Source organism: Cynoglossus semilaevis, chromosome 9, assembly GCF_000523025.1.
Source record: "Cynoglossus semilaevis isolate Cse_v1.0 chromosome 9, Cse_v1.0, whole genome shotgun sequence".
Lineage (NCBI taxonomy): Eukaryota > Metazoa > Chordata > Actinopteri > Pleuronectiformes > Cynoglossidae > Cynoglossus > Cynoglossus semilaevis.
In genome coordinates, this window is record NC_024315.1 from 18,876,675 (window position 1) to 18,889,580 (window position 12,906).

A 12,906-nucleotide genomic window follows, 5' to 3' on the forward strand; every position below is an offset into this window, starting at 1 on the left:
CCCTTTGCCGTCTTGCAAAAAAAAAAAAAAAAAAAAAAAATCCAACCAAACAGAACATTCCAGAGAATGAGGAAAGCAGTGGGCAGAGCAAAGAGAGAGAGAGAGAAAAAAGGAGAAAAGACAAGAGACGTGTCAGTAAGGCATTGATTAGAAGGAGGACAGGACTGGAGGAAGGGAGGAGACACAGGCAGTTTTTTTTTTTTTTAAAGGAGTCTGCTCCTGCACAAAGTACATTGCATACATTCAACCAAACAAACCCAGATGAGAATCATTTAGCATTTTAAAAATTTAGAATTCAAGTACAGGATTACTGCATATATTTACCGTGTAAATGTATGCAGTAATCCCCGGCCGTACGGGGTTAGCTGCTGCAATGACTTAGCATCAATTAGGCTGTTGTCATGTTAACAGCAGACGCATATGGTAATTGCTGCAATTATTGACTTGTTTATTCATCATTTTCACCTTTGTTATTTTAATCTTATGGCTTGTTAGGTAAAAATGAAGCCCGAGCTGAACAATTATTCATACTTAATTCACACCTCAGGCCTATTTAAGTTGTGCAATTATCGAAGGTTTATTCGAATAATAATCCTCTCTCTTCGTGCAGATTGAATTAAGACTTGTGTTATGGCTACCTGCAGATTTCACATTACACTATAACTCGTCCCCCTATATTCCTTTTATTGTACTTAATATAACAAGATTCTTTTACATGGGTTGTTTTGGGCACAAACACAGGTCAAACTTCAGATTTATCCAAAAAAACAAACCTTTTTCTTTTTTTATGTCTGACTATCTACTCTAAGTAAATACAATTCAATTTCCAGATTTTAAATGATTATTCAAAACACAGATTTATTAAAAAAATTCAATTTCCAGATCTTTAATGATTATTCAAAACACAGATTTATTATTATTAAATGTGGTAAAAAATAAATAAAAAATCTATTAATAATAGCTAGTTTATTTAACTGGACTGCCTTAACTGGACTAGACTTGAATAGCATTCAGGTCAGTCCAATAGCCCGCCTTACACTTCAGTCTCTAACTGTTATGGAAGCCACTATTATTTATTTTTATTGCTGAATTTGGGATTATAAAGCAGCACATAAAACAATAACTATAAGAACATACTGTATAGTTTACTAGACAAGATATTGTCAGAACGGCTGTTAGTCATACAGCGTGAGTTTTTCTACTAAAGCCAGGGAGTAGTGTTAAAGCCTTCATGCATAGCCTTGTATAACGAAGAGTAACGTATCGCTGCCTGTACCTGTGATTTCAAACCAAACGGGGATGTCTGAGGATTCGGTGGCCACCACGCCCACCATGTGGGCCACAGGGTCACTTTCCATTACGGAGAAAGTGAAGGGTGACTCCTCAAACTGCAGCGGAGCTGCGTCAGCCGCTACAACTGGTTTGGGAATCCACTCGATATGCAAACGGCAAGTAGAGGATTTTTGAGGTCGCCCGTTGTCGACTGCTTTGATCTGAGAGAAAAGCAGGGGAACAAGATGCTGCGTTACACTGATTTCATGCGGCCGACAAGCAGATCACATGTCAGAGTCTTCAAAAAAAAAAGTAAATACAACAAATATGACAGTGGGATCATATTAAAGAAACATTGCAGTGGGAGCATAAACCACTGGGTTTTTTTTTTTGACAAGTACTTTATATTATCGCTGATCCATGGACACAACAAAAAAAAAAAAAAACGTTGTATTCAATGACACAGAGAATGTTTTGTGCAAAGTTCTTTTGTGATTTTTCCTTTTTCCCGAAGGCTGAGTGACTGTCAAATGGTGAGCACTGTCTTCTTGCAGAAATAGTTCGAAAAAGGATAATAGCTTTTCGGGCTTTCAATGTTCTGAATAATAATAATAGCATGAGTTGTCTCATAGGTCAAGTCTGTAGAAGGATTACAGAATAATGTTTTGTATAATCTGAGTTATATTTAAATTTAAAGTTAGTGGTTCTTGGTTTCTTTGTTTCATATTAAGTCTGAACAAAGTAACTCGTTTTGCGCGTTTTATGTGCGTACATTTGCATAAACAACTCAAACGTGACAGTAAATGTACAGTCTTTAGACGACAAGAAGAAAATAAGGGAGTGAAAAGGGAGTGCAGATTGGATCATACTCACGGTTAGAATGTCGTATTCACCAGCGGAAGAGAACTTTTTGGAAGACACCAGACCTGTCTTGGGCTCTATGAAGAATTTTCCATGTTCATCCCCCTCCTCAATGCTGTAAGAGATTTCAGCATTAGGTCCGTCATCACGATCCGACGCAATGACCCGATAAACCGGATCTCTTTTATTGGCCCGCTCTTTTTCTGGTTTGTCCCGCTCTGGAAGTTGGATCTTGTAGATTTTCTCCAGAAACAACGGCCTGTTGTCGTTTTCATCCAGAACTTTGACGATGACACGGACGGTGGTGGATTTGGCCGGAACACCATGGTCAGTGATGGTGACCTGAACAACGAATGGAAAAAAAAAAAAAAAAAAGCAGCTATTATCAAGAGTTTAGTGCAAATAACAAATGTTCACGTCAAGATCAAATTACAGACAAACAGTTATCGGTAAGAGAGATGTAAAGCAGAACGTATGGAATGGAACCTAGCAGCAATTTCCTGAAGATCAAGGCACTGCATTAGTAATTCATCATCTAAAAGTAAAATTAATCCAAAAAAAAAAAAAAAAAAAGATGAAAGTGAAGCATTTTCGTTGCCCTTGTTCTCAGCAGGTTTGCTGTTGCAGTACATTTTAAAGGCAGTCAAAGGGAAATATCCGATATCTAAACATAATGTAAAGTCGATTGTAAAGTAGCTAAAGAAGTTTGTGATCAGTTGACACGTTGTCATTCAGACACGCTGCACAAAAAAAGCTTTTACTTCACCAAGACTCAAGCTTAAAATACATTCTCAGTCCCGAGATCTCCCAAGATCTGTTGAGCCTTAACCTTAGGTCGGACCCCTCCTGTGTCAGAAGCAGCTGAACCAAGCAGAGGGCATTAAGCGCGTCTACGTCTGACAAGACAACAGACACAAATGCCAAATGGGTTTCGGGGGGGGTGTACACTGATGAATATTGTTGAGGTCAATGGCTCACTGCCATTTAGAAGGAAGTGATAAACCACAGAAGAATATCAAATTACATAGCGTGTCACCGATCTGCATCATTCACATTCATTCATGTTACCGACAGCATATTTACACTATCAAATATCTTGATTGGAATTCCAATGCATTTACTGTGCCGACACCGTTTTAAATAGTCCCTAAAGTGTGCTGAAATGTATGTTCCTAGCCTCAGCGCTGCCAGAGAAGTGCAACCATCTTGCAGTGAAAGACTTCACTAAAGCAGAAAAACACTGCAGACGGACAAATGTCAGTGATTTAAACCACCAAAAAACAACCAAAAAAAAAAAAAAAACAGACAGATGCCAGGGCTGAGTGCAATCCATTTTGTTCCACAGCCTCAATTATTAAGTTAATGCATTTACTGTTCATACCCGTGTGAGTCTCATGAGCAGAATTAATGAAATGGGTTGCAAAGAAACCTCAAATGTAAATGAGGTGATCTCAGGGATACTGCACAGCAGAGAGTCCAGCATGTGCTTTGTGATAAATAATTTCACAGGAGCTTTTGGTTGGGAATATTAGTTATAACATGAAAACACTTTAAAGACGTTTCATTCCAGCTCGTGTGTTTGAATGCATTTAGCTTCACACACTCAATAGTCACATGCCTTTCTTCAAAAAAAAAAAAAAAGACTTTCATCATAAGACTTTTAAGTAAAGTGCACAAAAGACACCCATTTTTGCAACAGAGAGATTTGGTCTCTTTGCATCAGCGGCGAAACTACAAAAGTGAGTCAGTCCATTGTGTCCTGCTTCACCGTTGGACAGGCTTTATCCAACTGTGCCAAGTTTCAAGGCTGTTCTGCGGGTAATTAAATCAAGGATTAGTTCAGAAATGATTAGTTATAAGAAACAACAGTTCTTTGTTTTTTTTTTTGTTTTTTTTTTTTTTAGAAATGCTGAACTGTGAGGGCGGTACTTCACCTGACCTCTGTTCTTCTAGAACATAATACACACCAGGTAGCGTGCAAATAAAGGTTTTATAGATGAATTGTCAGGCAAGAGTTGATGGTCATCCTCCTTTTTATGACATTTCAGAAAACGCCAACAAATCAGAAGACACTCTCTCTCCACGGTCAGGAGGAAGGATTGCATTCATAGCTCTCTGTCAGGAGGAAGGATTGCATTCATAGCTTAACAAAAAACCACCTCCTCCACAATGTTTGTTTTTGTGTTTTCTATTCCTTTGACTGGATTTCAGGCCACATTCAAGAGGCATTTGGAGTGTTATAACGTATGTAATCGGATGCAGCCCACGTGAGATCGAATCGCTCAGGATGGATGTTAATTCCCGCTTTTGAACAGCAGACAAACACCATAATCTAGATTAGTTGCCAGTTCAGGATGTACCTTGAGTCGTGCCAGCTGCATGAGGCAATAGACCCCCAGACAACAGAGGAGTGAAAAACCCATTCACCTCTGGTTCAACACTATAGTGTGTTCCTTCTAGTCCCAGGCTGGGACTGACAACATGTCCTGGCATGTCCCACATTTTGCCGTTTACCCCCACCCCCGTTTTCTTCCCGAGATGGAAGCTTCTCATGCTGCCGCTAGAGCCTACACAGACCACCAGGAAGAGATTAGCCTTTTTTTTTCAAATTCTCTCACTGCCCTCGCTCTCCCGGCCTATCTCTGTCTCTCTCTCTCCTTTCTGTTTCACACACAGGCACACGACAAATACCAACCCCCATCTGTCTCGTCATAAATGCCCCACCCCCCCCCTGTGATCCCTCCACCTCCTCCTGGCATTTGGTGCAAACAATGCTGACACAGCCCCCCCCCCCCCCCCCCCCCCCCCCACATGTTCTGTTTCTCTCCCCGCAACAAGTTGTGAACATGAAATCTTTACAGATGCAAAATGAAATTAAAAAAAAAAAAGTTTCTCTGAACATAGACCATACACAAAGGCCTCTGCATACGTGCAGATATTCTTCCAATTTAGGATGAACTATCAGCTGCATTGCTATTAGACTAAAGTGCGGAGGTATGAGGAAGACTGAGCTCCAGGGTTAAGAGGGTCTGCGCTAATATCTAGCTTGATATCCTACAATCTACACCACACACAATCTAATATACGTAGCTACAAAAAAAAAGAAAGAATTTTTTTTCCCAAACCAATACAAGTAAAAATATCTTCATTTGTGTACTGGCGCATACCGAGTACCACCGAGTACCACTGCCAATAATTCTTTAGGTTGGGTTAGGTGTGAAATGAAATGGAATGCAATGTTATGTAGGTGTCGGTGTGTAACAGGGTGATATGCAGTGTCACTGTCTGGTCAACCCAAGCCACAGTGAGGACACCAAGCAAGAAATAGAAATGGCAAAATATCAGAAAAAAAAAGTATTACAACTGATAATGGTATTGGTGCATCCCTATTCAATACATATTAATGACAGCTGCAATATTATTCAGTTACATATGATTAAAGGAGAATAGGGAAATTGAGAGAGAGAGAGTTTGTGGGTTTTTAAAGTAGCTCTAGAGAATGAAAAAAATATATATATATATTTTTTACTTCTCTTTCTACAGAGACAGACGATGAGATTTTAACCAGGTTCAAGAATTCCACAGCTTTCAACCACCTTCTCTTTCTACAGAGACGATGAGATTTTAACCATGTTCAAGAATTCCACAGCTTTCAACCACATGTTCAGAATGGCTATTCTAAATCTATGGGACCTTTATTTGACCTTGAACTTTTTTTTTTCAAAAATATCTTTTATTTTTCCAAAATATAATTTTTTCCAAATTCAGTTCAACAGCCAAATTAACGTAGGCAACACTGCATTTAACTCACACTCACATAAGTGTGGCGTGATGTCTGCTAAACAACACTTCTCCGGCACCAGAGATAGCAGCGTTAACAGTCACGGGATGATCACTGAGTTGTGTAACGTCTAATAATTAAAAGGTGTCTGATCGGCTCTGTGTAAGCACCGTGAAACAATTAAAAGATCTTTTATCAAGCCGAAGTTCAGCCGTGAGATAATTGGACTGAAACGTCAGGAGAAAACAGAACGGAGCTCAATTAAAACCACGAGTTTAGACATTGACCAGCGCCTCTGACGGCAGCTTCCTGTTCCAGCTTGCTCTGTCTGCATGACGGAACAGTGGGACAGAACAAAGGAACACTCATAAGGAGCTCCCACCCAGCTCCTTGAGCACGGTCAGAATGAGACACTTTCTTCATATAAAACAAAGCCGTTTTTGTTGGCACCATTAAGCTCTTCTTTAAGGATGAGGTTCAGAAAATGTGAAATCAAAGGTCAAAGACACTCGTCCTCGAAGCTGCTGCTGTAATGTTAGCGATTTGAGTTTGTCCCGTAAATAAAGGCTGGCATTAAAGTGCCCACAATTTTTCCCGCAGATCAAAAATATATTAAAACGCAATCTTACCTCAAGGATGTGCTCATCTTGCTGTTCTCTGTCAAGTTTCCTTGAAGTGGTGGTAATCAGACCTGTGAGAGACAAAGATAAAAAGAAAAATAAATACACTTTCCAAAAACACTCATGAGTGTTTTTCTAACGAACTGTTTAGTGCAATACTACATTGATTGTTAGAGTTGAGCCTCTCAGTGCAGGATATCCAGTACAGGATGAGGGTAACCATGGTAATGCAGAGCAGAACAAAGTCTATCATCCATGCGACATAACTGTGACCAGGCTGTTCAAGTCATTCAACTGCTTCCAGCAAATTTATATTACTAAGCAGTTAGCGCAGACGAGCCTCGCGAAGGTAATATATTTTGGGTCTATCGTTCAGGGAACCTCAATAAACTATAGTCGCAGCGGAAAAGAAACATTGAACATTTGGTCATTTTCTTGTTAATACCAACCTGGATGCTTTATCACACTGTTTTGTAAATTCTGATAAAACACACACAAGTACTAAACTTGTGCAGCGCCGTCGCCGCAGGTCAAATCTGTTTTGTTTTTTTTTTTCCTTCTGTTTAACATCTAGACACAACAGACCAGTCTACAACCGTGAAATATCACAATGGTCGACAAACAGTACCCATATTGGAGCACAGCTCGCATGATCTGACAAAATAGACAGACAGTGACAGCCTGCGGTTCCGAGTACCATTTAGAAACACAGAAAAGAAAAAAAACAGAGACAGACTGTGCTTTAAAGCTTAGGTCCTTTCAAGCTCCGTTCATTTATAGCAGGAGGATCAATGTCGTGTGAAATCCATCACGCATTGTTCTTTGATAGATCTGGCTTTGAAAAAGCTCATAAATAAAACAAACAAGCTTGAGACTGTGGCTAATTTCAATAAAATGCCCAAACACAGTAGCAGAGGAGGAGACGATGCACAGCTACATCATAGGCTGAGTTCAGTTCTCACTCCCAGTTTAATTGCAACTTGCAGACACACTCGAGTCCACGCATGCCAGCCGTAACCACACCAGAGCAGACTGCCTGCCACACTGTGGCCTGATTAGTAAAAAAGCAAAGGATTTCCGAAACCGTAAACTAATCTATGTGCCAACCGAAGGCACATATGCCGACAACTACGATGGCAGGCCACAACTTATAGAATGTAAAATAGTGTTTCCCCAGAGCTGCAATTGTGGCACATAAGTGAAGTGGTTTTCCTATTCCCATTTTTGTAAACATCTTCCTCTGAAGCTTTTTTTTAATCTTCAGAGCGAAGGGATAAAAAAAAAGTCTGCTCCCATATGAAGCAATCTTGTTCTTGAAAAAAATCTAAGTCTGCGCCAACAACGCCAAAACTAATCTACTAACTAATCTGGCTAAATGTCCAATGCTAATTTTTTTCCATTTGCAATTAAAATATTCTGCATTTGTTATTGTGAGTAAAAACAGTAATTGTAGTAAATCTCTACCACCTGCAGGAACAAGCACCAGCAAAACGGAATCTGCTGTGTCACATCGTAACAGAGCAGAATGACTAATTATTTATGGACTTCAGCAGGGCTGGAACCTGATGGATGTTAATGCCCATGCTCCCGTAGTGTACTACTCCAACCACTCACCAGGCATGCATTATAGAGCGGAATACAGATGACAACATTAACCATACAGGGTATGGATTTCTGATCTGCAAATAGCAGCCTAATCAAAGTTTAACAAGGTACCATTACACAAACACCGTTTGGAATGTCAACAGCATAGTCCAAAGGATGGACTGTACAGCGTACAGCACGAGCAAAATAGAGTCAGTCATCACAGAGGTTACAGTTTTGGCTGATCTGACTGACTTAAGTCATGGAATCTGACTGTCGAAGTTGAAGCTATCAACAAACACGAGCGGGACATCTTACGGGTATTTTAAGCTGGACATACCCAGATCAAAACGTGTTTTACCTTCAATGTGTTCAAATGACAACCTGTGTATTGACTAAATTAATTATAATTATGAATTCATATGTGAATTAACGCCATCCTACATTCTCTCTGATGTGCTTTCAGCCTGCTTCCAGTTCAATGATTAACTCTGTAACTCGCAAACTGACATGACTGGAGTATAGAATGGTATGTATTGTATGGCTCTGAGATATGGTCTAAAAAAAAAATCACATCTCAATATATTTTTCAAGCTGAAAGGCGATACTCGATATATAGTGATATTTCTGTGTCATAATTGAGTTTTCCCCTAAAGCATTACAGCATATCGGATTTTGTTTTTCTTCAGAGAAAAAAAAAAAACGAAAAGTTGGAAGTTTAGGTCACAAATGCTTATAAACAGAGGTCACTCGAAACGAATTGAACAAAAACGGTCTAATAGAGGAAACGAAACCGCTCCTTGGATAAAATAAAACAAATCTCTTTCCTGCACTACGAAAATACACAGACGCTACACACACTGGTTCAGCGCCTCAGCAGTCTGATTCTCAAATTTCCAATGGTACCATTGTGTGTGTGTTTGAGTCGAGTAATACCAGCAATATCTCATTTGAGAGTCGAGTAATACCAGCAATATCTCATTTAGAAATCTAGAGATATACATTAAAACATCGAGATATAGCCCAGCACTACTGGGTATTCTCTAAACGGACAGTTGGAGCTGCACGAAACCATCGACTTAAATCAACAAACAGTTCTTTCAAAACCCCAAAACCAACTTTGCGCATGCTTGTTAATAGTTGATTTCAATCTTAATTCTTACTTATAATCAGTTTAAATTACACATTGTCCCGAGGAGATAAAAACACAGTATGAACATATTTGGAGACAAACGCTCACACACAAAGAGGCAAAAAACTCCGCAGCCATCCTTAGGCGTGGGCTGAGCTGGGCCGACAGTAATTATAGCCGTGCTGTTTTGAGAGGAGGAAGAAAAACAACAGCAAAGCAGCAGTGGCACTCTCAAACATGTCCTTGAGCGCAACAACCGCTGCTCCAAAATGGAGCCCTGGAGGGAGTTAAGAAGTCCAGGACATTGTTGGGCTTATTCATACCCACACATTGCTGCTGTGATTAGCAGTCTTAAGAGAGGCGCACAAATCTACGCGACACACATTTAGCCGTGAGTCCAGACAACCGGGAATGTGATCCACATGTCCACTGTGGTCAAAGCTTGCCATGCAATTTAGGTAAGTATTTGAGGTATTACAGCTGGCTCTGAAAATTTATTATTTAAACACTTGGCATTTCCCCTTGGGGTAAAGGAGGGTGGAAAACACAGACTGTGAGCGTTCCTAATTCGAATGGCTGTGTTCGAACCGAAACAACTTTCAAAGTGCCAAGTGGAAAGTGTGAAACACCAAAAGCACCAGTAGACTGTGGGAGTTTAAGAAAGGATTGCTTTGTCAGTGTAGCAACCACTTGGCCTTTCCTTCTACACAACGGAGCCATTAGAATAGTGCTGAACAAGAGGAAACTGACCAGGGCTACGTGATTGAGAGTCATAATCATTTTCATGATTTAGGACAACTGACAAGGTAAAAAAAAAAAAAAAAAAAAAAATCAATGGACAGAGTTACTGTACATCTCAGAATATCAAAGTGCGTACATATCCAGACCTGATCCAAACTAAAGTGACAATTTTCAAAAAAAAGAATATCAGAGAGAAATAAAACTCAAACTGCAACGTAGAAGCTAACAAAGTCAGTTTACATTTTATTTTAATTTCTTAAACTTATTATAATATATTTTTATTTGTCTAAGCTGAACAACATTAAATTATTACATTTACTAATTTCGCACATTTCATTTTTTTTCTTTCTATTTTGCTCTAACTTTGTAGACGTGAATGTAACGTGACCATTTTAAAAGCCACAGGTCAGAGTTCAGATAGAACTTGAATATAAACGGATTATGAATCATCACAGTACATATAAATCTTCTTTTTGTGTTCCAACAAGTTTGACCGTAATTCGAAGCTTGAAATTGAAATCATTTCACAAAGGAAAAAATTGTGGACAAATAAATATCCTTAGAGACCTAACCAAGCAACGTGGGACAAATGCAACAACCAGGTTGTACAAAGCAAATGTTTATCCATACATAGTCAAAACTGAGAAAGATAAAATCAAGGTGGGGGGGGGGGACGGGGGGACTTGAATGTTATTTACTTTGGGATTGAAATATCTCAGCACTTCACAGCTGCCGGGCTTATTTGTAATCTGGAAGACAACAACGTCATGGAAGAGCTTGGAGCTACGGGGGATTCTGGTTCCCGGGAGGTTGTGAAAGTGAATGTTGTGCAGTTTGTGTGTGTAAATGGACGAGCTGTGAGGAAGCCTTGGAGCAGCTGAGCGCACAATGGTTACCAGTGCTGGTTTTGACCTTTGAAAAACACGTAATGGGTGAATATTTGAGTTCTTATCCCTGCTCATATAGCAGAGAAATCTATAACTCAAAATGTACTAAATGGAAAAAACTCACAAATGAACGAATGTGCATGGGTATCTGTTATGTCTAAGAGCTAACAATAGGTACCTACACACACGTGGACATAAATCAGTTGTGCTAAACATATTTCTTTGCTTGACCAAAAAAAAAAAAAAATCTTTACTTAAAAAGTAGATACAGCAATGATGCGAGATTACCAGCAAAAAGAATTGTAATTTATTATTGATAAAAACCCTCTGCACTGTGTAATGTGTAATAATGAGCCACTAATAAATGTGATTTCCTCATAGAAACTGGAGTAAAAAAAAAAAGAATCTCAGCAAAAGCAAGTCTCTACGTGATGTATTAGTCATAATTTCTGAGGCCGACGTGCAATTTTTCATTTTCACATTTTCTCTACAGGAAAGCTTTTGCCAGCTGTAACATTTGTTCAACACTTAAATCACAGGAAACATTAAGCGGCTGTTGAAGGTGACCATTTCCTATCGCCCTTCCCCTGACAGTGGCTGATGCTTTTAGGAAACAATAATCGCACAACTGTGTGTACCCGTGTGTGTGTGTGTACACACTTGCACGTCTATTTGTCCCTCCGACAACTAAAACGTGATTTAAATTCACAAATGAACAAAATGCCTGCAGAAGATATCCAACTTTATATATCCAATATCACTTAAAATTGTTGGTGAGCATTTTTTTTCCTAAATTTTATGATGGTCTTAGATGAAAAAGCGATGGGCAGCAGAACCCTGGCATATTTGTCTTTGCTTGGCAGGAATGAAAACAAAAATTATAGGGCTAACACAATCGGGTACAGACAGTCAATTCGTATTAAAGACATGCTCTTGTCAGGTATGACTTATCACTGTCTGGTGATGAATACACACCGGCGCCTTCGTAATAGGTCTGAGTTTTCAACAGGCTGAGGCTACGTGAGAAAGATGAGCTCATGTTTGGGCAAAAAACACCAGCCTATTAAGAACAGCTCCGTGCAGCGACGATGATACACGCAGATATAAGTGACAGTTGGAGCGAACGACTGGAGTAACATATTCGTTCCAGCTCCGTTTTGCTTGGTTTGTACCTTTCTTCTTACACGCCATTGCTCTCTATGAGGTCCACTTAGTAGAAATCACAGAGAAGAGGGGAAACCCTTCATCGTTTTTTTTTTTTTTTTTTTCAGAAAAGCTGGACAAAATGGTGTCAACAGTTTTCTGTTGACTCATGTGTCCGGTTCTTCTTAAATATAAGAGGAAATAAACTGGCAATGTTCACACACAGACACACACTTTCTTTCTTTTTTCCTTCCACCACTCTACTTAGCAGCCAATGGTCATTTCACACCATATACTCAGTTGCTTATCTGTCTATGCCCTGATGCGCTATGAGCTGTTAACTACAGGCTTATCAGTGTTACACTGACAATGTCAGCTTCTCCTTAGCTGCCAAAAAAGGGTCCTGTAGGAGCCTGGAAAATTTTTTAACAGCAGGAGAGAGCAGGCTTGTGTCATGTCACTCATCCCACACAACTCTGTTTTCTTTTTTTTAAGCCATTCAAAAGTAATAGCTATATTGAGCCATTCTGCACCAAGGTATCAAATCCTCGAATCGTCTGCTAGATGTCTGATGCAGATGGGAGAGCTGGGTTTTGGACTTTAATCAGGAACGACGTTCAAAGAGGGTGAAACAGCAGGACGCATTTACTTGGCAGAAATAATATAGGCATAGAGATTTCATTCCGCGCTTAACCAGCCACTGTGCAGGATAAGGGGCAAAGAACGCCACCCAGGGCGTCAGGCAACGCTTTCTTATGTTGTTTGAAACTTGACGGGCAGCTTGGAAAGCAGCAGCACGGGGGCCATCGCGCGCGATACAGTGCGAGTTAGCTTGGAACACACGCCTACTGGGTTCCACAAAGCCACACACAAAACATAGGGCTT

At 39.8% G+C, this 12,906-nt stretch overlaps 1 protein-coding gene across 1 annotated transcript in view; it reads right to left on the reverse strand.

Annotated features, from left to right (window-relative positions):
* fat1a (FAT atypical cadherin 1a) overlaps positions 1-12,906 on the reverse strand; it is a 62,682-nt gene that overhangs the window by 34,646 nt on the left and 15,130 nt on the right. Inside the window, 3 exon segments of the mRNA XM_008317818.3 lie at positions 1,277-1,493; positions 2,146-2,475; positions 6,544-6,605. Of these exon segments, the coding sequence (XP_008316040.1) occupies positions 1,277-1,493; positions 2,146-2,475; positions 6,544-6,605 (609 nt within the window).